General features: G+C 36.2%; 1 protein-coding gene across 1 annotated transcript in view; it reads left to right on the plus strand.

Moving 5' to 3' along the window:
- Positions 1 to 216: 216 nt before the first annotated feature.
- Positions 217 to 26,515, plus strand: part of LOC126808769 (uncharacterized) — a 38,337-nt gene continuing 12,038 nt past the window's right edge. The window contains exons 1-6 of the mRNA XM_050533718.1: positions 217 to 738; positions 20,778 to 21,012; positions 23,787 to 23,909; positions 24,319 to 24,438; positions 25,715 to 25,837; positions 26,187 to 26,309. Of these exons, the coding sequence (XP_050389675.1) occupies positions 709 to 738; positions 20,778 to 21,012; positions 23,787 to 23,909; positions 24,319 to 24,438; positions 25,715 to 25,837; positions 26,187 to 26,309 (754 nt within the window). The 5' untranslated portion in view covers positions 217 to 708. The remainder of the gene's footprint in view (positions 739 to 20,777; positions 21,013 to 23,786; positions 23,910 to 24,318; positions 24,439 to 25,714; positions 25,838 to 26,186; positions 26,310 to 26,515) is intronic.

Below are 26,515 nucleotides of genomic sequence, written 5' to 3' on the forward strand. Positions count from 1 at the left end.
TAAATAAATTCATTCGAAAAATTGTGCTTTGCGCAGGCAGCGATTATTATTGTTAACGCATCCATCGTGAGAAATTGTTCTATTAACCGGACCTCGCAGCTGTCGCATCCTAATAATAACTCATTGATTATAACCTATCACGTGACCTAAGGGTTGATCAATAATATTTATCACGTGATCAAAAGGTCGTAAACAATAGCATACAGTGAGCGACAGTTGCGTTCGCTATGACTATGAACATAATTTGTACATTTCAATAATATTGGTTTTATTTCCATATCATAGTAAAATTTGTGAAACAGATGTCGGTGTAGGCTTTCAATATATGTGTGCCGGCGACATCCTACTCTCGTATATATGATAAGATATTATCATATTATATGTTTTGTTTATGCAACAGTGCACTGGCCTCACAATCACAGACTTAGGTGCTGTATGTTAACGATATGAATTAACATTCAGCAGTCTCGAGGCGAAGGTGAAGCAACCGAACATTTAGCAGTGCATATATAGCTGGATTTAGACCGCTGGGGCTTGGATGAACAAGAAAGCTTATGGGATTAACTGGAAGTCTGATCTGATGACACAGGAGGAGGAGATTATCCTTTGTGGAATGCCAGTTGCATAAATCCAATCTGCTTTAAAAAGGAATCAGAATCTGAACCACGTAAAATCTTTTTTAGAGATACAAAGGAAATTCTTATAACCATGGAAACCAGGCGACGAAAGGGTAGTCAGGTGAGTAGCATTTAGTTTTTCTTTTTGATTATGTTAGACAAACTTATTTTATTATTAAGCGACTAGCTATACCAACAAATTACTACTGTATAATGGATAAAGGTCACAAGGTCAAAGCATATAACTAATATTCCCTCAGGAAAAGATAACGTTGAGTTTCCAGCTATAGGCGGTGGGCATACATTGACGTGCCAGTAAGGTTATTTTGGGACTACCATGGTTCAATTCTATTTCAATAATTCGCTTGCGCGTAGAGGCTTGACTCGATCGTCATTACTAAAGTCAGTACGATAAAAAAAAAACAAAGTATCGATTATCCATTTTTACGTTTAATTATTTTCAAAAAATATGTTCGAATCCGTTAATTATCACAGGCTAGCGATGGCATCGGGCAATGAAAAATTCGACGACCTTTTTTTTCTATTAACGTTTAGAGAAAAAAATATAACTAACTTATTTCTATGAGATCCACACTGCCCGAAAAGTATTTTCTCGTCTTTTTCTTGTCCACTGCATGCCCGAAAATATGCCAGAAGCTCTCTTATGATTTCGGGCAATTTTCTCTTATACCCCTTGAATTACTTTGAGCTCCTACGCCTATGGGCATCGAGAGTTGATTATTATCTGAATAAGTTAATTAATATCCAATTAATAATTTAGATAACATTTTAGGCCTACAGAAAGACCTGCAATAGGCAGATTTAGCTCTTGCATAATGTATGTTTAAATTAGGTATTATTGAAATATTGAATTGGGTTGCTCAGATTATTTAGTGATATGATTATCTTTTTTGTTTCGGTAGCTGATTTAACGGGAAGTCGGTTTGTTTACATGTTTTTCTCATTGCTGACTTACTGTGTGGACAGTGGAACGCAAAATCTGTTCTATCTTAACTCTAACTTTATCAATAGACGTAAAGTTTGAACGAAAGCGGTATTTAATTCTACAAAACAAATCAACATCGAATGAAATCAACAATGTTGGTTATTGTAAGCGTACTGTTTAAAGGGTGATGGGAGGTCCGGTGTTCGATCCTGGTGTTGGCTGAGGATGTTCCTCGGGATTTTACTTGCCTGTGGTACAGGAAAGGAAGTGAAATCAAATGGGGTTTAACGCCCTACTGTTCTGCTCCGACTGGGATAATGAAGACGGGCATACGCCATGCAGTGTGCTATGAGAGAAATTTTGTCCAGTCCAGAGAGCGGTGACACGGCCTACTCTAATTTCAGACTCCGTCAAGGGTTTCATTACGTGCACGCTTACACGGGACCACGCTTTCCTTGTCTTGCCCTCGGTCCTGCACCACTGGCAAGGAAAATGAAATGAAATGAAATGGGGCTTAACGTCCTACTGTTTTGCTCCGAACTGGGCTAATGAAGACGGGCATATGCCATACAGTGTGCTATAAGAGAAATTTTGCCCGGACAGCGGCACTACGGCCTCAAGGGATCTTTTACGTGCACGCCAATGTGTACACGGGACCTCGGTTTTTCGTCCCTGTCCTTGTCAGCCCCTCCATCCTGCATCACTGACAAGGGAGAACCACGCCGGAAAATCTGGATGAACTTTCTCGGCCAATGCAGGGATCGAACACCCGACCTCCAGGCTAGCGAGCCAGCGCCTTACCCACTTAGCCACCGTGATCCCCTCACTGGCAAGGAGAAACCCCGACGGAAAATCCAGATGAACTTTCTCGGTGAATGCAGGGATTGAACGTCTTATCCGTGCCCATGCGTCTATGGATCAAACGACACTATATATTGACCAACAGTTCATTTCGTAGCTTAATCGGTTGGACCAACCTGAATAACTGATAGCGAACAAACAAACAAGATGTACAGAAAATAGAAATTGAAGACAGACTATGGCGGGGTATCGGGTTCAAAATTCAATCTAGAGTAAAAAGCAGAAAGTCAACAGTAAAAAGAAAATCTAAAGTAAACGGGAAAATTCTTATCTAAAAGGGTATTTTTATGGTGAAAACCTATAAATTTATGTACTTAGTCAGTAGAAACATAAAGCTTTTCAACTTTTAATCGTCATAATTCTACTTTCATGGACAAAATTTCTCCTTTCTTCTATCAACTTTTGACTTTCCGCTTTCTACTGTCAACTTTTGACTCTCGACTTTCCACTTCAGATTTTCTACTCACGATTTTCTAACGCAGATTTTCTCCAATACTATGGTGGCTGATAGTGGCCATGTAATTTTTCGCCATTTTCATAACCCGACAAGACGACATAACGACAGTATTAGTGAGAGCATACGTCAAAGTAGACTTGGATATTATAGTCTTTTGGCAAGCGGTATTTTTCACATCCGTATCGCGTATCCGTATCGTAGTTTTAGAGTTTTGACAGACGTTCGCGCCGCGTACGTATGAGTAGCTGAGCTGAGCTTAGTTCTCTTACAACATGACGACGGTTATCTACCAAAATCACCATCAATGCTAGTCAAGTGCCTAGCCACAAATGCCTAGACTCGACAGCAATTTTTGGTTTCACTCATTTCAGAAAGTTTATACCCCTTTACGGCAGAATCACACCATTTACACCTCCCTAAATTTAGCACGTAGATCAGTCAGAAAAATATGAAAATTCCGAGAAAAACTTATAAAAAATAATGATTATCATGGTTAAAATCACATCAAATATACACCTTCGTGTTTTAGGATACACATAGATTCATAAAAACGCTATGCCACAACATTTCAGCGATTAAAAGTAGCAAAAAAGGCGATAAAAAGACGACGATGTTATATGGACCTTTCCGTATGAAAGCTGTTCGATACGTGCTGCCGTATCCGTGTGCCGTATCACGTATGAGAAATACACACACATTGATGACGTCACATATAAAACCCATACGGATACGCGATGCGGACCAGGAATTTACGCTTGCCAAAGGTCTCTAATATCCAAGTCTACTTTGACGTATGCTCTCACTAATACTGTTGTTATGTCGTGTTGTCGGGTTATGAAAATGGGGAAAAATTACATGGCCACTATCAGCCACCATAATATTGGAGAAAATCTGCGTTAGAAAATCGTGTGTAGATAATCTGAAGTGGAAAGTGACAGCAGAAAGTGGAAAGCGGAAAGTCGAGAGTCAAAAGTTGATAGTAGAAAGTAGAAATTATGTCCATGAAAGTAGAATTATAGCGATTAAAAGTTGAAAAGCTTGAGGTTTCTGCAGACTACGTACATAAATTTATAGGTTTTCACCCTTTTAGATAAAAAATTTCCACATTTACTTCAGATTTTCTACTTTTTACTGTTGACTTTCTGCTTTTTACTCTAGATTGCATTTTGAACCCGATACACCGCCACAGTGCACGAGGTCAAATACTATAGTTATGAAGGAACATTCTCAGCCAACAGCGGAATCGAACCCCTGTTGCTCCACTAAATTAACAAAAGAAATCGACATTAGGCCTATTATTATGTTTCTTTATATACTATGAATGAATCATACACACTATGTGAATCATAATTAACTATATATGATGTATTGTCCAATTATAATGGTTTGTTTTCGCGGTCGACATAATTTGTTTGTTATTATTGTGAATGAAACGGAATGGTTAGCACGTGCGTGCTATATCATAAGGCCTGTCATTGAGTCAACTGGCGTGGTTTCGAATCCCCGGTTGTACGTGACAAGGATTGTGGTCGCCTGTCCAACCTCCTGGGTTTTCTCCGGGTCCTCTGGTTTCCCCCAACTGCTAAGGACCCCTACGCGCAAGCGAGTTATTGAAATAAAATTAAACCATATGTTAGTCCCGAAATGACCTAGTTTGTGTGTCGAGTTGACGTTAAACCCTCTCCCTCTCTCTCTCTCTCTCTCATTTCCAGGGGTAATAGGCTAGAAAATCATCATAAACTTTATCGTTCAACATCGGGATAAACCCAGACCTCAAGGTTACTTAGCCACGATGTTCCTGATGTGCTTCAAAGTTAAGGAAGGGTTTAACATCTGAAGAACACTTAATTCATTTTGAAACTAATTACGTGCGTTTTTTTCCTGTGGTGCCATGGAAAGGATTTCCCTGAACCGTTTCGTTTTCCTTAGACTAGGAAAGGCCAATTTGAGAGCCTTTACTGCAAATTTGTGAGTGCACTTTTCTTGTCAGTTCTGCTGGCCCCACCTCTGACAAGGTTCTAATCCAGGGGCCTGTTTCACGAAATTTTAACTTAGATCAAATCAAAATTTTAGTAATTTGATTGGATAATATTAGATTGATTTTAGTACTTAGCCAATCAAAATTGAAGTATCTACTAAAATTTGGATTTTATCTTTAGTTAAACAATTGACCATGAAAATGAGCATTTGTGTCGCGATTTATTCAAAAGTGAAAACATAAGCCCACAGGCAACAGATCTCGTCGCCTGAATTTATCAATTATAAACCCAATTTCTTTTGCACTCAAACACAATGAAACCCCCCGTAGTTTTATTTCGTTTCAACTCGTTGATTTAAATTGATTATTTAGAATTTATAACTTTAAATTACTGAATTGAAATAAAATAGAAAATTACAACGTTGTTATACAAAAACTAACGAAAGAAGGCAATTTATGACAGCTGTTTTATGGTGCAGATCACAGTGCGATTTGTAATCGTTTCCATAGTACATTTTAAGGCCCTTTGTCGTATATTGTTGTATCAGGCATATGCGATGAGTTCTGTCATCGGATACCGACTTTCAACTTAGATGCTTTAATGGGGTCCATACGTTAAAACGGGCTTGATCTATTTTTTAAGGCCAACTCAATTTTCGCCAAGGTCGCTGAGATGTAAATAATGTTAGGGCACGTGATTGTTCGCGAGATTGTAGGTTAGGGTTAGGGTAAGCGTTAGGGCTAGGTCCAGGGTTAGAGTTAGGATTGGGATTAGCGCTAGTCCTGTTTACTTCTCGTGACCTTTGACCAAACTTTAGGTTGGCCTTATCAAATAGATGGCAAAATTGAAACTATACTAATTCATATAACCTTTGACATCACTGCATATGTGTGTCGGTTCTGCGTTTTCATACCTTTTTATAATAGATAATAGATTGAGGCCCTTCTTATTTCATTTCATTACACTAACCTTAACTCATCATTAGTAGACGGCTTTGTCCCGCTTTAACTGCGTACATCTTATCAGGGCATTCACGTAATACCGAGGATATTTCGACACTAATTTCGATTGGGTATTCACCGAGCTTGAGAGCCTATCAGATTAAATGCCTACCTGTGATAATCGAGTTATAAAGTTCAAGGTTCGTTCAATGTCAAGCTTTCCGTGGAGGTCGCTGTATTTGATTTGAGCGTGTTTGTGTCACAACCTCTGATTGGGTGCTACTGTTCACGTGTGTGCAGTAAATGGAGATAACGTAGCTATACGGTCAGGAATTGTAAAGCAATCTAGCCGTTGCTTTAGGAACAAGAGCATAACTGTGTATTATTGCTATAAACCTTTGATTTTGTGCTTTATTTCTGGTCTATTTACATATATTTCTTTTTTGCTTATTATTTTTAGGTCTTCTTTTGTGTTATATTATATATAAGGCTAGGTCACTTATCTTTACCCAAAACCACAAAGTAATGTACCAAACCGTGATAAGGGCTTTGGTTAGGCCTACGTCGCTGAGCAAGGCTTTGGCACTCAAGTTCAGCTTTAGAACGTATGTTCAGTGTTGTATTTTTGTAGTGCTGCACTGTCTAGGCGTGGCTTTTATACTTATCTGCCTGAGTAATATTTTGTATACAATTTTTATTTTATCAAAATATAAATAAATCAGATCTTTAATTGGGAAAATATGGTTTATCCTTTTCAGAGATATTTACAGCTTAAATAATATGTATGTGAACATAAAATGGCATGTTATACACCTTTCCTAAAATGTAGAGAATATCATACGATAATATATATATCAAAACAAATCGTTAAGGTAAAAAATCCATGACTCTGTGACTATTTGAAATGAATGGCGTTTTAAGTCATGCGATTAGGTAAATGTTGTCCTGACAGCGGCGTTAATCCGCCTACTCTTCGTCGAATTCCAACTGCCAAGGCCTGTGGGGTATTCACATAAAATTGTTGACGGTAGATGTACCATATATATATACATGTATATATATATATATATTTATGGAGGTGGCAACAATATACGGTCACATGAAATGTGGGCGTATAAAATGGGGAGGGTTGGGGGCTAATGCTTACTTTCCAAAAGTAAGTTGAGGCCATTATTATTATTGCAAAATATGTCGCCAAATTAGGTCCACATATGTTACCGTGTGTATTATTTGATAATAATCATGTATATATTGATTTTAAGATTAGATAATTAAAATCGAAGAAAACTGTTTTATCAAAAAATATTTCTAACCATAACGTGTTTCTAATAATTATTCTTTCATCGAGGCCGAATAATACCAAGGACAAACAAATGTCAATAAAAAAAAAAAAACATTAGTCATCCAGACATGTTAACGGCCAATCTGTTTCACAGAGAATTACGAGTCTTCTTCTAGCGGCCTAGCGAAAGTTCACTGCTGATCAGTGTGAACGGCCTCATTCTGTTTATATCAATATTAATTTGTATGTTACTAATGCGATATTGGCGGGATATGCTACTATGGAAGGGTATCGCTGCCAATATTAAATACTCTGCGACAATGTCGATTCCATTGATAATATGTAAAAAGTACAATGTACAAAGTCCTAATAAGGATAATGCTACAGTCAAAATAACTCTAAGGCAAAAGTTAAATGTCTAATGTTAAGTGTCAAATGACAAATGTTTTGTTAGAAAATGCTTTTACTGACGTGTCTACATTTTACATTTCTCACATTACATTTTACATTTGCGCTCTGCCACATCTCATATGTCCTTAACGCTTTCGACATAGCATCTTTCGCACAGCATCATCTTTCAAATGCAAATGTAGGATATCACGTGACTTATTAAAACGAGTACGGAAACCTGGCACACTATAAACCAGAACACTACAAGGATATTCACCGCACGATAACAGTAAATCAAGCTGGCGCACTATAAGAAACTATCTAAAAAACCGTGCGTAATCCTGAAGGTGCCAGGAAATAATTGATAGATTCAAAGAGCCAAAGAAACACACTTTTTCCAGTAATTTATAACACAATAACTGGAATTTCGTATAAATACCCGTATTTTGACGGTCTTTCAATAAACAGAATATAATTAACTTTGTTCCATTAAAAAAAACCAACAATATATAAGCATTGTGTCCAACAAATAAATAATATATTTAAAGAGGGGAAATGACTACATCTTTTAGTATAGACATAGAGAATCTTTGATTAAGCCCCGTAACTTTAGTTTAGTTTAGTCCCCCCCCCCCATCCTTCCTTCACTTCAACTTTAATCTTATTTTATAAAGTTATGCAAATATAAATGTGCCAAAATTTATTTGCATATTTGAAAAGAGCAATCAATGATACGGAACATGGTATCTGGAATTTTGTATTTAGACCAGTATTTTTACTTGAATACCCCTTTAATAGTGTTTCGTACCATTCGATGTTTTTCAAGGTATGCTAATCTGAATGTGCCAGTAAATATTTACATATCTTTAAGCAGCAATAGACGTGCTTTTTTTAGTGATAGGTAACATGGTATCGAGAATTTCAGATTAAGACCCGTATTTTAATATTGAATACCGCCCTCCCTCCGCAATCATGGCAATAGATTTTAGTTCCATCCAACTTTGGTCGTTTTTCAGGGAGTATGAATGTGCCAGAAAATTATTTACATATTTGAAAAGAGCAATTATAGGTAACATTTTGGATTTTTTTCTATCAAGACTCGTATTTTAACATTGAATACCCCCCCCCCCCCCACACACACACACACGCGCACATGCAGTCACTTAAACATGCATTATGCAAGAGCTAAATCTGTCTATTGAAGGTCTTTCTTTAGGTTATAAATATTATCTAAATTAGTAATTAGGCAAATTAACTAATCCACCAGATTGTACTAGAAAACTATTTATATATTTACAAATAGAAATGAACGTGGTTTTCGCTAATATGTAACATGATACCTGGAATTTCGTATTTGCACATTGCACCCCCCCCCCCCCCCGCTCGTAATTACCATCCAAAGTGTCAAAGTCAATTTTTTATTGTGTGCTTAGCAGATTTCCTGTTATAGTGTCGTGAATATCCTTGTTCTGGCTTATGCTGTGCCAGGTTTCCGTATTATGTTAATAAGTCACGTGATATCCTATATTTGCATATGAAAGATGATGCTATGTAGAAAGCGTGAAGGACAAAAATGAGATGTGGCAGAGCGCAAATGTAAAATGTAATGAGAGAAATGTAAAATGTAGACACGTAAAAAAAAAGCATTTACCCACAAAACATTTGTCATTTGACACTTAACATTTGACGTTTTACATTTAACTCTTGCCTTAGAGGTATTTTGTCTTTATCATTACCGGTATTAGGACTTTGTACATTGTACTTTTTACATATAATGAATGGAAAAGACATTGTAGCCGAGCATTTAATATTGGCAGTGATACCCTTCCATATTGCTACATTATCTAGTCGGATGTGACTTCAAACCGAGGTCGGATGTGACTTCAAACCGAGGTCCCATGTACACGATGGCATGCACTTAAATGGACCTTTGGCAGTGGGAATTCAATTGCTATCCGGGCAAAATTTCTCTCATTGCACAGTGTATGACGTATGCCCATCTTTATTAGTCCCATTGATGCTGACAAGTAGACTGTCAAGCACAATTTCATTTTACATTCACTTGCGAAGGAACAATTTTTATTTTAAGAGTCGGTATTTATATCAACCAGGTGCGATATTAAACAGATTTGCCGACAAAGTGTGTGTGCCACGCATAGGAGTACGGACTCCATGACTGTTAGGGGGGTAGAACCCGTGATGCCAGAAAACATATTTCGGGTTAAGGCCCCCCCCCCCCAAGCCCGTGGATATAGCAACTTCAAAGTGGACTAATATAGCTTAAATTAGGCATCTTCGTTACCGAAATCCCACTCAAGGCCGACCTGAATTCCAGCCATCAAATCAGACTGTTGCAGCTGCATTCACAAATAATAATCGATGCCCGAAATTGTCGCACAAAGTAGAGTGACTCCAGACAAAATGTTTTAATCCATAGTCAATTCAGTACAAATTCGTGGTATTCAATTAAAATAAAAGTAAAATTGGTGTTTTGTTAGATTTCGGGCACTTTATTTTGCCAACAAGATGAAATAATAATTTTTGTTTTCACTTTACCCTTCTGCCCGAAAAGTCAAATTGCCTATGTCGCCACGTTACATGAAAGTCTATATGGGCTTTAGGGTTAATTTGCGACAATTCGACGACGATTGATTATCGTTGGCAAATAATCATTCTGCATTGGACAACCCATTCAAGGTCAGTCGATCGATTTAATACATCTCCAATTTAAGAGCTAGAAAAATACCATTATAATACGCTCATAAAGTATGCCTTTCTGAATATTCAAGTTCATATTTATTGATTTTGCCAGGGTTGAGTTGCTTGTAAAACGTAGGACGTTAAACTCCGTTTCATTACATTTCATTTCTGCTCGTAAAAATATCAATAAATGTCAACTATAATAGCTTCCAGCTTATATAATATATATATATATATATATATATCCGCCACCACTATACAACATAAAATATAAAGGGAGACCCTGCTATGCATGAAATTGTGCTCTCTCGCAGGGTCTCCCTTTATATAACTTATGTTGTATAGTGGTGGCGGATGATGGGGCATCCAGTCCTATTCTGAACATTGTGTTCATGGGCGTCGCACATGGGGGGGGGGGGGGGGTCCGGCCCCCATTTTTACATAGTAGACCCAAACTCCTATTTATTTACAACAATTATTAGGATTAGTTAAGGTTCTATCTGTATAAAACCTGTACATATCCCAATATGGTTTATACTGCTAAAATAAAACACAGAGAGAAGCATCCTAGAAGCATGTGTGAAGTGAAAAGTACCTGTGTTCCATAAAATTGTGTCTAGTTAGCCTGTCAGTAATATTTTGTTAATTTTTTTCTGCCACTTATCAGAGTGAATCGCATGTAGGTACCCAAAAACATAACCGCCTAAACCAAATATTTATCGCCCGCTCAGCCAGCAACGTAACCATAATGCTTTTGCACGCGGTGTCTTGGTAGACAGCATGGCCATATGGTGTTTGTTTATATTTTTTAGGGGTTTTAAAAAAATGGGTTAGGGTTAGGTTTAAGAATTTGGGGGAGAGGTTAAGTCTCCACATAAGCACTGACCTAGGATGATGAAAAATTAGTTCGTGATATTTCCTAGTTTTATTAAAATACATACAATACATTAGATTTATATACAAAGGCGATTTCACTGTTTATTGGTGTTGGTGGCGCTGATGGTCTTCCTTGGGTGGTGCTTCTGGTATTCTGGTATTATTGTTTCTGAAGAAAAAGGAAAATAAATTTGAGGCTCTCGGGAGAGAGCCACATTAGTGTGTTTCCTACTACGGATTGGATTTTCTAAAAAATCGTGTTTGTTCCACATCACCGGGTTACGGCTAGGGATTCTTATATCTAATTGATTTTAATTACTAACGGTTAGGCATAGGATTTGATATATGGTTTGTTTTGGGTCAGGGTGGAGACTGGTCTTATTTAATCTAATTTACTGTGCACTAGGATGTCGTTCAGATTTTTATTTTTAGAATATGCAATTATAAGTTTCTGTGTGATTTTGGATGCACTTGCTGCTGTTGCGCTAAATGGAACTACAAAAGGAGCTATTGCGCTAGCCGTATGAATATTCAAACCTAGGGGGGGGGGGGGCTGTTGTTTTCAATTTGTCAATCCAGAATTTTTCTCTTGTTAGCCTAAACGTTTTAATTTCTTCTGAAGTTTCAAAGTCGCTCTTGGTCTTTTCTATGGGCGTGACAATGAGATCAGAAATGTCATGATTTGGTTGGTTGAAATGAATTGAGACAGGTTTGTCTTTTTTGGTGACTATGTCAGACCGGTGACCGTTATGGGTTAGGGTTGCGGACCCCCCCCCCCCCCCAATATATATTTCACGACTACGCCTCTGATTGTGTTCGCACTTAGCTCAAAGTATACGTGTTTTGATTAAAACTATGTTAATAAAGAATATTTCATAACGGTGAGTCATGAAGACTTCCATTTATTAATAATAAGTAATCTTACATAAATAGAATTCTGTTAACAACATCAATATGTTAGCACAAAGCATTGAAATCAGTGAAATTAACTTGTTTGACGTTCCATTAACTCCAGTGACTGGAAAGTTAATTACTTGACGGTGCATTATAACGGTAGAAGTTTACCGGATGAGAGTTGAGTAAAATGTTGCAAACGTTTATGAAATTATGACAAGTTACATAAAAGAAACGAAATGAAATGGGGTTTGGCGCCCTACTGTTCTGCACAAACCTGTATAATAACGGCGGGCACATGACATGCAGTCTTCTATGAGATAAATTTTGCCCTGCAGCGGCGCTACGGCCTACTCTTATTTTGAATTGTCAAGGCCTGTTTAAAGTGCATGCAAACGTTTACATGGGACCTCAGTTTTTACGTCCCATTCAAACGACTAGACACTGCACTTGTCAAGGTCAAAGCAGGGAGCGAACATGATACCCCCTGGATTAAATCGGATTTAAAACAAATAGACAAATCATAAGATACATGTAGTAGCAAAGATTACAGGGGGGCAGGGGCGGATTGGGCCATCGGGCGAAGGGCCGGTCGGAAAAAAATGAAAAAAATAATTTTGTCCAATTCGTCTAAAAAAAACTTTTTCTGCTGAACATTATATGGGGGTGGGGGGGGGTATTGGACCGGCCATGGAGCGATGATGATCATGTTGTATGTGACCGGTGGCTTTAACGGGCGGCCACGCCATCACTGAAGTCTGGAATGGGCTGGTATAATAGACTTTCTGGGCCGGGTGTTCTGGGTGTGGGTCAAAATGTTCTCAACTAGTCCCATTTTGTAACCAGTTAAATTCTCTTGACTCTTGACGATACAATGATAATACGTTAATTAATAATATGACGATATGATAATTTCACAGGTTGATGGTTGTAAATGACTTGCAGGTCGGGGTTTTGGCCTAAATTAATCGATTTATGAGATATATTATTTGACAGAGATTATAATCAGATATGCCAGCATATCGCATATTTGGGGTTCATTTTTCAAACATTTTCCGGGAGAGAACCACCGGATCCCCCCCCCCCATCCGGGCTCCGAGGTCAGTAAAAGGGGCCGCTCCAACACGGGAGCCCGGGCCATTTCCCGGCCCAATTCCGCCCCTGCAGGGGGTCCTCAATCCCTCAGATGATGTTCGGAAATTTAAGGCGTCAGTGACTGCCGTGCGATTGTGTCGAACGACCTGGATTCTACACCGTGGGTTAGCTTGTGGGCGGGTGGTAATGTGGATATAATGATGATGCCCGTATTTCTAGCTTTATTAGATAGAAGAGAATTGGTGTGAATTAAACATTACGACAGCTTACTCTTCTCGAAAGAACGGATACTATGGCAACGTCAATTATCTTGATAGTTTGCCCTGGTGAAGTTCAAATACTATTACATTATCCATATGGACACCGAGAAGGATTTGTTTAACATTGACGTTTCTTATAAACAAGAAATATCTTTTTACACCTTGGGTAGGCTACAGAATGCAGAAATAAAAAGAAATGGTCTTTAATATGTCCTACTGTTCATGCAGAAACAAAATGAGATGGGGTTTAACGTCCTACTGTTCTGCTCCGACTGGGCTAATGAAGACGAGCATAAGCCATACGTGCAATAAGGGAAATTTGCCCGGACAGCAGCACTACGGCCCACTCTTATATCGAATTCCAACTGCCAAAGGATCTTTAACATGCACGCCAATGTGTACCAACTGGGCCAATGAAGAAAGAATACATATACATCATGCAAGACATGAAATTTAACGTGCTTGATAAAGACGAGAGTACATGGAAACAAAATGAAATGGGTTTAACGTCCTACTGTTCTGCTCCAACTGGGATAATGAAGATGGGCATATGCCATTATACAGTGTGCAATGAGGGAAATTTTGCCGGACAGCTAGCGGCGCTACGTCCTTCTCTTATATCCAATTCCAACTGCCAAGGGATCATTTACGTGCAAATCAATGTGTACACGGGACCTTGGATGTCCCTTGCCAGGACGATCGGTGAACTTTCTAGGCCAACGCAGGGATCAATTAACATGGGACCTACAGGTTAGCGAACCAACGTTCTTACTCACTGGGCCATATGAACGCCGCAAGTAGGCTATATAACCCAGTAATTGTTATCCATATAAATGTCTTGTTTTATTAAACATCAATTAAAAATATCACCGAAAGCAGGAAAAGGGCAATATCATTATCATGGTAATGTAACTGGGGCTGGTTATATGAGCCCGGGAGGAGATGAAAAGTAGGACTTTAAACCCCATTTCATTTTTCTTCCCGGTGTGACAGTGTGAGATGGTTCCTGGTGTGTGATTACCGTTTAGCGCATTCGCAGTTGTAGGAGTCGGCTCACACCGTTATCGACACGGTGTGCATTGACGCCCCGTGATAGGATTTCCCCAAAGATTTTCTTGCGGTCAAATAGGTTTCTCTACCAATATTAAATTTTAAAGACCTAATACCACTCTTGTTATAACAGAATAATATGTCCCAATCTTTATTCTGGTCAACAAATTGTACTATTTTACAGTATTCCAATTAATTTATGATACAAATTTCATCTTCTAATTTAAAAAATTGGAAAAATTCAACTAAATGATTTGAAAAGCCTAACGTAAACCTTTTCAAATGTGACTTGGATTTTAAAATATTTCCGAACCATCTGGACAAGTAAAATATGATGTAATGGATAATTTACACAACAGGTAGGACACTTAAACATCTAATAAGGCTAATATTTATTTACTGGAGCTGTCAAGCCAGCAAGAGTGTTATTGTCCCTTTAATATACCATGTATATGAATGTCCACTGAACACGAGTTAATACTTATGTAGTCAGATCTTTCATAATAAGTATATACAAGAAAAAAACAAAACAAATGTAACCACTGCCCGTTAAATCTAACGGCTGCTGTATTGCTGTTTTATATCTGGTAGGTGTTTTGGTATGATTAAAATTTCGGTCGTCATTGATCAGCCTTAATCCAATTTCGATTAATATTTCTAGACATAATGTAAGATTTAGATAAAGAGCTGACTGTGTTCTTGCTATAATAGTTCAAATTTAGATAATGAAAATAAATATGAATATTTTGAAAATTTCAGTCAAATTACTTTATTCTGAGCGAAGTTGTGAATTGCTACTTTTATCGGGTTTCAGACAGTGGGTGCAAAATTAAATTTGTATTAATTTTGTATTAGTTTAATCCAAATGAGATTTTTAATATATAAAAATAGAAATCCGCCCAACATCTTACCCCTCCGATGCCCTAGATGGTTGATTGTGGGCTTGTCATGTGAATAAATGTATAAGTGATAATTAATATAACATATGAAGCCAGAACAAATAACTGCAACAGGCAGATTTAGCTCTTACTACATAATGATCGCATTATAGGTTTTCCTTGTCTTTCAGTCGAAAACTGATCAAAATGTTCAGTAATATAATAATAAAAATGTTTTTGTAAAGTAATCAAACAATAAAATGTGATATGAACGTTGTATTTAAAAACAAAACAAAAATAAACCCCAAAAAACAATGAACGATGAAACGATGCACAGAATATAATACAATGGCAATATGATTTATTCATATTTTTGTATTGAATGGAAGAATAGGTTCAAAATACTAAAGGAGAAACAATTTTGCATTTGAAATTTGTATAATTTTTTTTCCCTGGCATTGCCATTCGAGATTTAATTGTTTTTTTGGGTTTTTTTGTGTTTTTTACACGAACTTCCTGTTTGCATGGGCCATAACCTAGATTATCTTCACTTGTTCTTTTTCGTTTAATTTTCATACAAAAAAGTGACCAGTTGTTCAAGTCATCGATTTGTTTATGTATTGTCTTTTTCCGCAACAATAACAGGATTGTATTAGAATTATCTGAAATTTATCTTATAATTATAACAGTTATATGCACTTTTGAATGGTCGGTTTTCAGCGTTGCACAAGATTTCTTTCACCTCTCTGTTTATATCAACAGTGTCGGATTCATTTAAATCGGACAATTATTGTTTGTGAAAATGTCTTTGACCCGTTCGCACTTCAAGTCAATACAGGGTCCGATCAGAGACTGTTCCTAAAGGAACAAAGTCAATAAGTGCTTATGTTCAGTTATGTTTATAATATTAGAAAACATTGACAAAGTCTCAGATGACATCTTTTTTTTTATTTAAAAGTTTTTATCACATTTTTCTTTTTTAATTTTCACACAAAAGCTTATGTCTGTTCCTCAAAATCTGTCAATGAAACTTATTACCAGTTTGATGTGAAATGGGCTTATGAACTTGTATAATTTATTGCTGCTCTTTAACTTTACTCTCTTATATATCCTATTCTACATTTATGACATCTATATATGTTATGATCAGTCTGGATTTTTCTTATAAAACAGCTGTTTTAAATAAAGTAATAAAGTTCATCAAAAGATGTAGATCAATATTGTAAATAAAATCAATCTAATCCCTAAATATATTGACACATTTAACCAAAATATTGAACAGTTGACACATATATATATGTATCAAGACATTGATCAGTTAGTAAACCATTGAGAGTGTGAGTGACATATATAAGTAAAATTTAGGTTTACTGTTATACATTATAATGTGTCTATTCTACAACATAATTTATTTATTATAGTTTCGTCTGAAAAGACTAATATTTATAGAGTCATTGATGTCCAGTGACTGGAAATATACAATATATGGGACAGATGTTTTGGTGTGGTATTTTTAATTGGGGTTGCTATTTTTAGGGCTACCTATATTCGATACAGTATAGAGAATTCAGGGTTTGGATGAGGGTTACCTAACCCATACATCATTGTGATGTCTAACTCTGCGGGTGGGAATTTCCTAACTTACTAAAAATTCCCGATTAGTTCTGTCCGAAAAATAATAAATTTTACATTAGTTGTAAATTGTTTTCTCATAATTTGTAATTATTTTGTTGACACAACAACATGTTTCAATTTACAGAAATGAGGTAAAATGTCTTGTAAAATGTATGTTAATCCCCAAATTCTTGGTTGTGCTAAAGTTAATCATTTTGTATTGATTACATTAGTTGTAAATTGATTTCTCATAATTTGTAATTATTGGGTTGACACCACAACATGTATTCAATTTATAGAAGAGGTAAAATGCCATGTAAAAACCTAGGACTCTTGAAAGTAATCATAAAATTTATGTTTATCCCAAAATTCTGTCCTGTGCTAAAATTAATCATTGTGTATTGATTTGTGTTGATAATTAGCTCTGTTAATGTGACAATGACACATGTAAATTAAAACTATTTTTAGTATAAAAAGCCCTCTTTTCTGGCATTCTTCAAGAGCTTAACCGTAATACATAATTATTCCAGAAAAAAAAGCTTAGGTCTATGACACATACATCTATCTTTTGTATTGATCAGTATTCTATATGTTTATTGCTTATTTCTACTCTAGTTATTTTATATGTCAATAATCTTACCTTAGCCTATTTAACCGGTTGGTCAATTTCACAGATATATACTATCATAATACTTTGATCTTTCATCATTGGTATATACATATCTTCATTAGGTGAGATTGAATCTTTTGTATTATTTATGGGTTTCAGAAGTGTAAAATTTAACAAAAAACTTATTTTGTATGCTTTGTTTTAGAAACCCAATTTATTATGTTTTTGTTTTTAGTTTTGTTATTTATTTCCAATGAACTTCTTTTAGTTGCCAAATTTTGTATTTTTAAAGGAGTCTATAGTTTTTAGCAGGTCTTTTGCAAAGCCTATGAAGTCATTGGCAATACGTTTTTACTAAAAATGTTTATGTACTTGAAATGGAAGTCTGATGGTAAATTTATTGTATAGAAAGACCCCAGATCCATCTGCTTGATGTGATAGTACTTATATAGTTTATAGCTTGGAATGTCAGTGTGATGTGAATAGAATTAAGAGGTAACAGGCTTGGATTGAAGTTAACAATATAAGTAGAATAGAAGTAAAGTTATCAGGCTTTGATTGAAGTGAATAATAAAAGTAAAAGATATTAAGTAGAATAATATAAGTAAAAGGTATCAAGCTTGGATTGAAGTTACCATTATGTAGAATAGAAGTAAAGATATCAAGCTTTGATGGAAGCTCATGTCCATAACTAGTTTCGTCGACCCTGTGAAAAAATTGTCAACCATAAAAAAAACCCTAGATATACATTGTCTGTCAATATTACAGCACCCCTGAGAACACCTCCCGCCCCCCTCAATGCTCTGAGCTAGTTACGGCCCTGTGGAAGCTACCAATATAAGGAGAATCAAATTAAAAGACAAAGCAGCAGTGACTTCACAGAACAAAATTATACCTGTCAATTTACAGAACATGACAGTTTTTAATTATATTAATTTTTGTGGTTGATTTTGTTTCTCATCTTTTGACAAGTATTTTGTTTCGGTATTATCAATTATTAATGAGTCGGACATGTTAATTAGCCATTAATTACTGTGGTTTGACAACGCGACCTGTCTAATATTAGCACCATTAATTGATGACTAATAATTATGTTATATAAGTATAAGCAATATTCATATTTTATTGGAGTAAACATCAGACTTTTCTTAACAGTGTGGACTGTTTATTAGTGTATGTGTGAAAGGTAAAAAGTTCAATACTATTAATGAGTTCTATTTATAATATACTATTCAAAAAAAGTAGGGGATATTTGATTTTTAAGTGTTATTAAAGTCACCTAATGAAACTGACGAAGAAACAAATGACAAAATGAAATGAGGTAAATCCTCCTCTGTTTGCCAAACAAGCATTGATCCGACGTGGCATACTCCTAATGAGACGTCTAAGGTCATTTTGGTCCAGATTGTCCCATTCCTGTTGCAACACAGCAGCAAGTTCTTGGACATTGGCAGGACGTTGTTGACGTTGACGTAACCTCTGTCCAAGCATGTCCCAGACATGCTCGATGGGGGAGAGGTCGGGACTCGGTGCTGGCCAAGGTAATGTGGTGATGTTCTGTTGTTGGAGGTAACCTGTAATGATCCTGGCCCTGTGACATCTTGCGTTGTCATCCTGGAAGATGAAACGGCGGCCATGACGTCGTGCGAACGGCACAACATGGACTGCCAAGATGTTGTCCCGGTAGTACTGGCCTGTAACAAGCCCTGCAACAACATGTAAAGCCGTTCTTCCAGCAACAGTGATGCCTCCCCACACCATAACAGAACCACCCCCAAATCGATCATGTCTGATGACGTTAACGTCTTATAAGCGCTCGTTTCGACGACGCCACACCCTCCTACGTCTGTCCAAAAAATCAACAGTGAACCTTGACTCATCTGAAAACATCACATTGCTCCAGCGTCGATTATCCCAGTGTTGACGATCCCTACACCAACGACGTCTTGCCTGAATGTGATGATAGGTGACCCCTATGCAGTCGATTCCGAATCGTCTGGCCACTCACTCTCACACCAGTGTCTGTTTGAAGACGAGCGCTGATCTGATTTGCTGTGATGACACGATTTCTCAAGGCCAAGGTACGGTAAATCGATCCTGGGCTTGAGTTGTCGCCCTTGGTCAACCTGAGCGTGGTCTGTCCTGTACAGATTGTGTATCACGGTATCTGGACCATAGCCTGCTTATGACAGACTGAGAAACATTCATCGTCCGCGCCACAACCGCCTGTGTTGTGCCGATCTGTAGCATGCCAAGGGCACGTAACCTTTCATTTTGGGTAAGCCGACGCATATCAAAATTTGTTTTCTGGTCACTAAAACAATTAAACTGATGTTTCCACCCTGGAATTCAATGCCACAATGACTGTAACATTCAAAGTCAGAGTCGTGCAAATCTTGGGTTGGACCCCCATGATGATCCCAAGCATCACCTGCATTCCATGCGGTAGCTATTGGTGCGTTTGGGCGTCACATGTAACTGGAAATGTTTCTTCTGTTAGGTTCTATAGTGACTTTTTTCGAAGTCATTTGCATATTTTAGTATTATGCCCCCAAAATCAAATATCCCCTACTTTTTTTGAATAGTATATTATGATGTTCTATTGCATATAAAACCTTGAAACATTTCCATAGTTCCATGTTCACATTGATAAAAATCTAAAAGAAATATCTGAAAAAAGTTAGGTAATGTACCATTTAAACTTTGCAAACATCATTTTCTCAGTTTTAAGTTTTTGTAAGTACATGTAATCAGGCTATAACCCACAAAATTTTCATTTTTAAAGATATAAATCAAAGAATTTTTCCACTCTGGATCATCCATGACTTAGCAATTACCAGCAGGAAATGAATTTCAAGAATAAGAGATATAAAAATTGAGTCAATCATTCGAATGTATTTTATGATAGCACACAATTTATCAAAAGATCAATACTAGTATTGACCCATACAGGCATTGATAATTTGTCACCGATTTCACAAAATTAAACCACCTACATGGGCATGACATGTTATTAGTCTGAAAATGCCAAAAGTAGAATGCATTTTGGCGTTATATCTTTTTAAAGTTGAGGCCATATTGCAGAATATATCACATAGGATTGGAGTGGGGAGAGGCTGCAGGGCTATCAAGGAAAGCACAAGGTGTAGAAAATTGCTTCCAAAGAACCATTGGTAATTGGAATTGACCATTGTCTGTGTGAAATTATCTCCCTCTCATTGCACACATAACCATAGAAATTATAATCACCATATTAATTATGTTAGTTCATGCGACGCGACGTAAACCCCATTCCATCACATTTAATTTTGTACTTTTATTTTTCAGCACACTGAGATGATGAAGGAGTTTGAGATAAAGATTGAACGTCCAAAACCAACACCTTTGGACGAAATCCTTGAAGTTTTACACAGGATCTTACAGTATTGCTTGTGTGTATTTACATGTGGCTGCTATCCAGGTCCGCAGACAGGAAATGGATTAAATGGAGATGATTATGATTCCATGTTGTTAGATAACGAGAAACAGGCCGTGGAAAATTTACTTAGCTATCTTGAAACTGGTAAGTTTAAATTGATCATTTGATGAACAATAAAACATTTCATGTTGGGTTTTGAATTATGGATGTTATTTTAGAAGCAGGCCTTCACATTGCAAAATAGCTCATACCATGGAGCCCAAGATTCTATGGAGCCAAATTGTTGTCATATTAAGAGAAAATATCATGGTTAAAAGTGCAAAATTATCAGTCAGAATGGTCAGAACTCAGAATTGTCATTTTCGAGATTTTTCACTTGTAAATATCACATAACACAAAATCACTATATTAGTATCAAAACAAAACAATATTCATAATAACACAACTTTATGGATTTACTACTAAGAAGTAGTAAATCCATAAAGTTGTGTTATTATGAATATTATACCTCTACTTCTAAATGTGATTTAAGGATAAAACAAAACAAAACAAAAAATCTAGTTATGTTTTTTTCACTTTCTACTCTACTTTACATCGATTTTCAATCTAATCAGACATTGATTTTATGTGTATCAGTTTGTTTCTGTGAGGTTTTATTGTCTGATGTAACACAAACAAACAAATTGGATGTAAAGACATCTTGTGATTTTGGGCCCATTTCATGATGCCTACCTTAAATTACATAATATAACTTAATGATTACCATTACTGTTAAAATTGACCTTATGATGTGAATTTATGCTGCAAAACAATAATCAACTCACAATTATAATCAACGTTTATATGCATAAACAATTATTTTAAATTTATAATATTTTTTTTATACATGATTTTATCTCAGATCAAGCTATTTTCAATGCTTTTGATATCCAATATTTAAGACAAAATAAACATTTTACCATTGGTACACGAATCGTTTACCATAATGCGCTTCAGCCCCTGTTGCATCAAGAGACTCGAGGGACGAGGCTACACACATTGCACCAAATCAAACGGCGTATGTAGACTGGAATAACCAGACGCTAGAAATTTGCGCTCGCTTGAGACTGCTGGCTTATTTCGCCGAATATAACTGATTTGAAATTGGAGTAAAAACGGAAACGATTGAATGTAAATCAGTTTTTAAACATTCATATTACAGTATTATATGCGTTGCGACCCACTTTTGTCAATTTCTAGGTCCCAAATGTTAGCGATTTAGCTCCTTTAAATTACATAAAGTAACATACATGTAACTATATGGCAATTTGTATTGTTTTTAAAACATTATTACCTCGATAAACAATGCATCTTTGGTGATCCATCATTCAATCTGAGGGGGAACAAGCAAGAATAATGTTGTACACAAGATCTGCAAGAGCATGTTGGTTTACTGAATGACCAGCAAAACAATTTAGACTTGTTAAAAATATTTCACATCAGACAGCTGTCCTTGTCAGGCCCTCCGTCCTTAACCACTGACAAGGGAAAACTATGTCAGAAAATCTCAATGAACTTTCTTGGCCAATGAACCGTATGAAAAATCACCTTTTCGTTTATGGACACTTGTAGCAAGATTGGTAGAATTTTTGCTCTTTAAATTAGAAGCATTGTATTAATAATATCTTTGGCTAATTATTAAATTCACACATTGTATAGAAGTCATATGCACTTAAATCAAAATGAATGAATGGTTGACATATAAAAACGAGTTATAATTTGGTACACATTAGCTGGTTCAGTGGGAATGAAAATATCATGAGAATATCATGTTTAACACGTGATTGGAATTTAACTAATTGCTTCATTTGGCTTGAGTAACCAATCGTTATAATTAATTACATCATATTTGACCAATTAGATAATTGAAGGTCCAAAACCCAAAGCTACAAAACCATCATATCTTTGGGCATTCGTCAGACAGCAGCTCGATTCCAGAAGGAAAAGATGTAGCAATTTTTATCGGCAAGTCTGGCTGGATGGGGTTTGAGAGAATGACTATTGTATTATGGATTGTGATATATGTAACCAGAGCTATGATATAAAACTGTAGAAACCACACCAGTCATCCTGTTTGTTAATCATACGATATTTTGGGGCTGACAACGTGGAATGTCAGTGTGGCATTTAAAGATACATCCTAACCAGTTAAAGAATTACAAATACAACAAGAGACAAATTCTAGACGATCAAGGGCTGTTCCAAAATATGTAGTAAGAAACGATGCATGGGTTATACGCCGTCTGTGGCGACCGGTTTTAGGTATTTTCCGCTCTCCACGTCTGACAGACGACCCATGGTACTACACACTCTAGAAGTCACAATTTTTATCAGATTTAAACAAGCGTTCGAATATATCACAATTTTTATCAGGGGGTCACAATGTAGGACGAGAGCCTGACAAGGACAGCTGTCTAGTCATTCGGATGAGACAAAAAACCGAGGTCCTGAGTACACATTGGCATGCACGTAAAAGATCCCTTGACCGTAGTGCCGCTGTCCGGACAAAATTTTCCTCATAGCACACTGTATGGCCTATGCCCGTCTTCATTAGCCCAGATCGGAGCAGAACAGTAGGACGTTAAACCCCATTTCATTTCTTTTTTATCAGACTTTGATATAACTTAAAATATATGATTATATCTCATAGATCTTAGTTCCTTTCGATATTGACACATGTCAGACTGTAACATGGATTATGGTCCCTGATGGTAAGAAAAAAATAATTGATTTTTTGGCTTGTTCTCAGTCCAAAAATGAATCTTGAATGTTTTATTCCACCTGTGCTATAATTCTAGTAAGCGTCAGGTGCTGTAACCACTCAACTTTACAATGGGTAAAGAAATATATGTGACACCAGAATATTTTGATAATTTCAGAGTCCTCTCAAGAAACTATATTAAATGAAGAACATATAAGAGCATTGTCTATTTTGACTTTTTCGGACAATGAGGAGCTCCAGCGTTCAGCAGCGTTATGTTATACAGAAATAGCTAATCGTAGTAAGTTTTTTGTTGAATGCTTTCAAGAGTATTTCAGAAAAAGAATGTCATATGTTTTCCCTTGTTTTTTAAAATTTGATTTTGGTTAATCTTGGAATCACCCCAGGTTTGGATAACAAGCACTTACACTGAAGTTGTTTAATTAAATGTTTTTTCTTAGTCATGACTCATGACACTAGATCCCCTATTTTTGCACTCCTGGGCCTATTTTCCAGTAGTAGGTGTGTAAGTAGAATCATGAAACTTTTAAAGATAGACAATGGTTAGGGTTTAAACATGACTCAATAGAGGTTTAGTTGATAAGGCTGACATACAAGGCTTTTTGTTGTACATAATCTTGGTATCCAACTCACCCAGTGTGGAATATCGATCATTTTTTATTATACATCTTTATTATTTTTGTTTTTAGTGCATAAACCACTAACACATCGACAGACAGCACCATTAGTAGAATTATTAAATTCCAGTGATATACAAGTACAGAAAATATCAACATTAGCTATGAGCAATTTTATACTTAATGGCCCAGGTAAGATTTTGATAGGCCTATATGGTTTATAAATGCAGAACACTTTTATGCTAATGGTTTGGTTCAGTGAGGAATCCTATGTTATAACATCTACAAAGGTAGAGTGCCCCACCATAAATAAATATCTCCAAATATCTCGACAATTATGCCACAATGTTTATATATATAACAAGCCTTAACTTATTTTCTCCCATTCATAGTCACTAAATAAACAGTTGTGTTGTATTTAACAGATTATAAACATTTAAACATCAATAAAAAAAATAGACTGAAAAGGTAAATGACAAGCAGCCATAGAGGGCAAAATGGGTTACGTGCCTTTGGTTTGAAACTAGTCCTGCTGTCTACCGACCATTCTCCGATTAACTGGCATGCCAGGAAAATCCAGACTATTTTCTACTAGTAATCTATTCTTGCTAAAACCGGGATCTTCGGAGATATTAAACCAAACGATGATGCTCCAAACGGTACAGTTAATAATAAAGCAAATTAAAAGAGAAAACGAATGAAATTTCCTAAATCTGCAACAACAACCAAAAAGCTAAATATACTGTTATTTAAAATTGTTAACAATAGATTTTTTACGGTTTTAATAGTTGATGGATGTGTAGAAAATTTCACATGTGATGGCTATTTATAGCCTAATAGAATATACTCCGATTATTCTATCGCTGTGGTCAGTTCAACTTTTAATTGAGAAAATTTTGATTGTGAGGGGCACCCTAACAAAGGCTTCATTTATTGCTTTTACTTTCAGTAATTGGATAAGACAGATCAAATATAAATAAGAAAATCTCCATTCATTAACTTCAATTTTAAATCCATACCATTCCTTGGCCTATTATATTTTTTGATATTATAACCATAAAGAGTCATAATATGTCATAATCATCTGATAAAAATATTAAAGGGAGCTAGTATGGCCTTCTCGATTTATTTGCTACTCTCACTCAAAGGATTCTATAGACTTGAAGTTATTTTTATATTGATTTCCCCAATTCATATCTGTTTACTTCCTTATCCTTCTGCCTAAAAATCATGACTTTTCACCAAAACCTGGCAGATAATATACATTCAACCACTATTCTTGAATTCTAAACTAAAAGATCTACAAAAAATGCTATGCAAAAGGAAGGGAAAGGCAGAAAGAGAGAATTGCTATAAATACAGGAATTACTGGCCTGAAGCCTATATTGTAAAGGGATGGACAGTTTGCGTGGATGGTTAATATAAACTTCTCTAGTCCATGATTTCCTGTGTTTCTGCTATTTTACAGAAGAAAATAAAGATGTTTTAGTTCACTGTGGTGCTTTATCTCCCCTGATTCAACTTTTATCTTCTCGTAATACAGAAGTACAGTGTAATACATGTGGTTGTCTGACAAGTCTCGCTACAACAGGTAAGTTATTCTTATTTAAGATGGAATGAACAAAGATATTGGGGCGATTGAATATTTTATTTCACACCCGATACACAGACAGAGACATTAATGTTGTTTTGAGCATTTGATATACAGGTATGCTATACTCATTTAAGATCGGAATAAACAAAGAGATTGGGCAGTACACAGATAGAGACATTAATGTTGTTTTGGGCATCTGTCCCATCAACAGTATCCCAGCTATTGGCCAAGAAGAACCTTCACTAACTTGTCCGGGGTGAGGCCTACATGGCATGCTGAGTTGTTGTACTTGTTTAATTGCATGCAAACGTTCAGAAAAACTAATTACCAATTAAATTATTTTCAGATTCCACAAAACAGACAATTGCCACAGAAAATGGTATTAATCCATTATTACGTTTGTTGAATTCAAATGATGTTAGAGTACAACGTAATGCAGCGGGAGCCATACTTAATCTTACACATTTACGTAAGTAACTATTCATTAAATTATATTTACTAATATCGATCTGTTTTCAACTACAAATTTTTCTTCATCACATGAAGGATATTTGAACAGATTATTAATAACATTTTATATGGCAGTAATTCTGTAGAGAACTCTTTCTGCATCACATTCACTGTATAAATTTGAAGAACCTAAATAAATAGTGAGATAACTCTGAAATGTCAGAT

This window comes from Patella vulgata, chromosome 1 (assembly GCF_932274485.2).
Source record: "Patella vulgata chromosome 1, xgPatVulg1.2, whole genome shotgun sequence".
Taxonomy (NCBI): Eukaryota; Metazoa; Mollusca; class Gastropoda; family Patellidae; genus Patella; species Patella vulgata.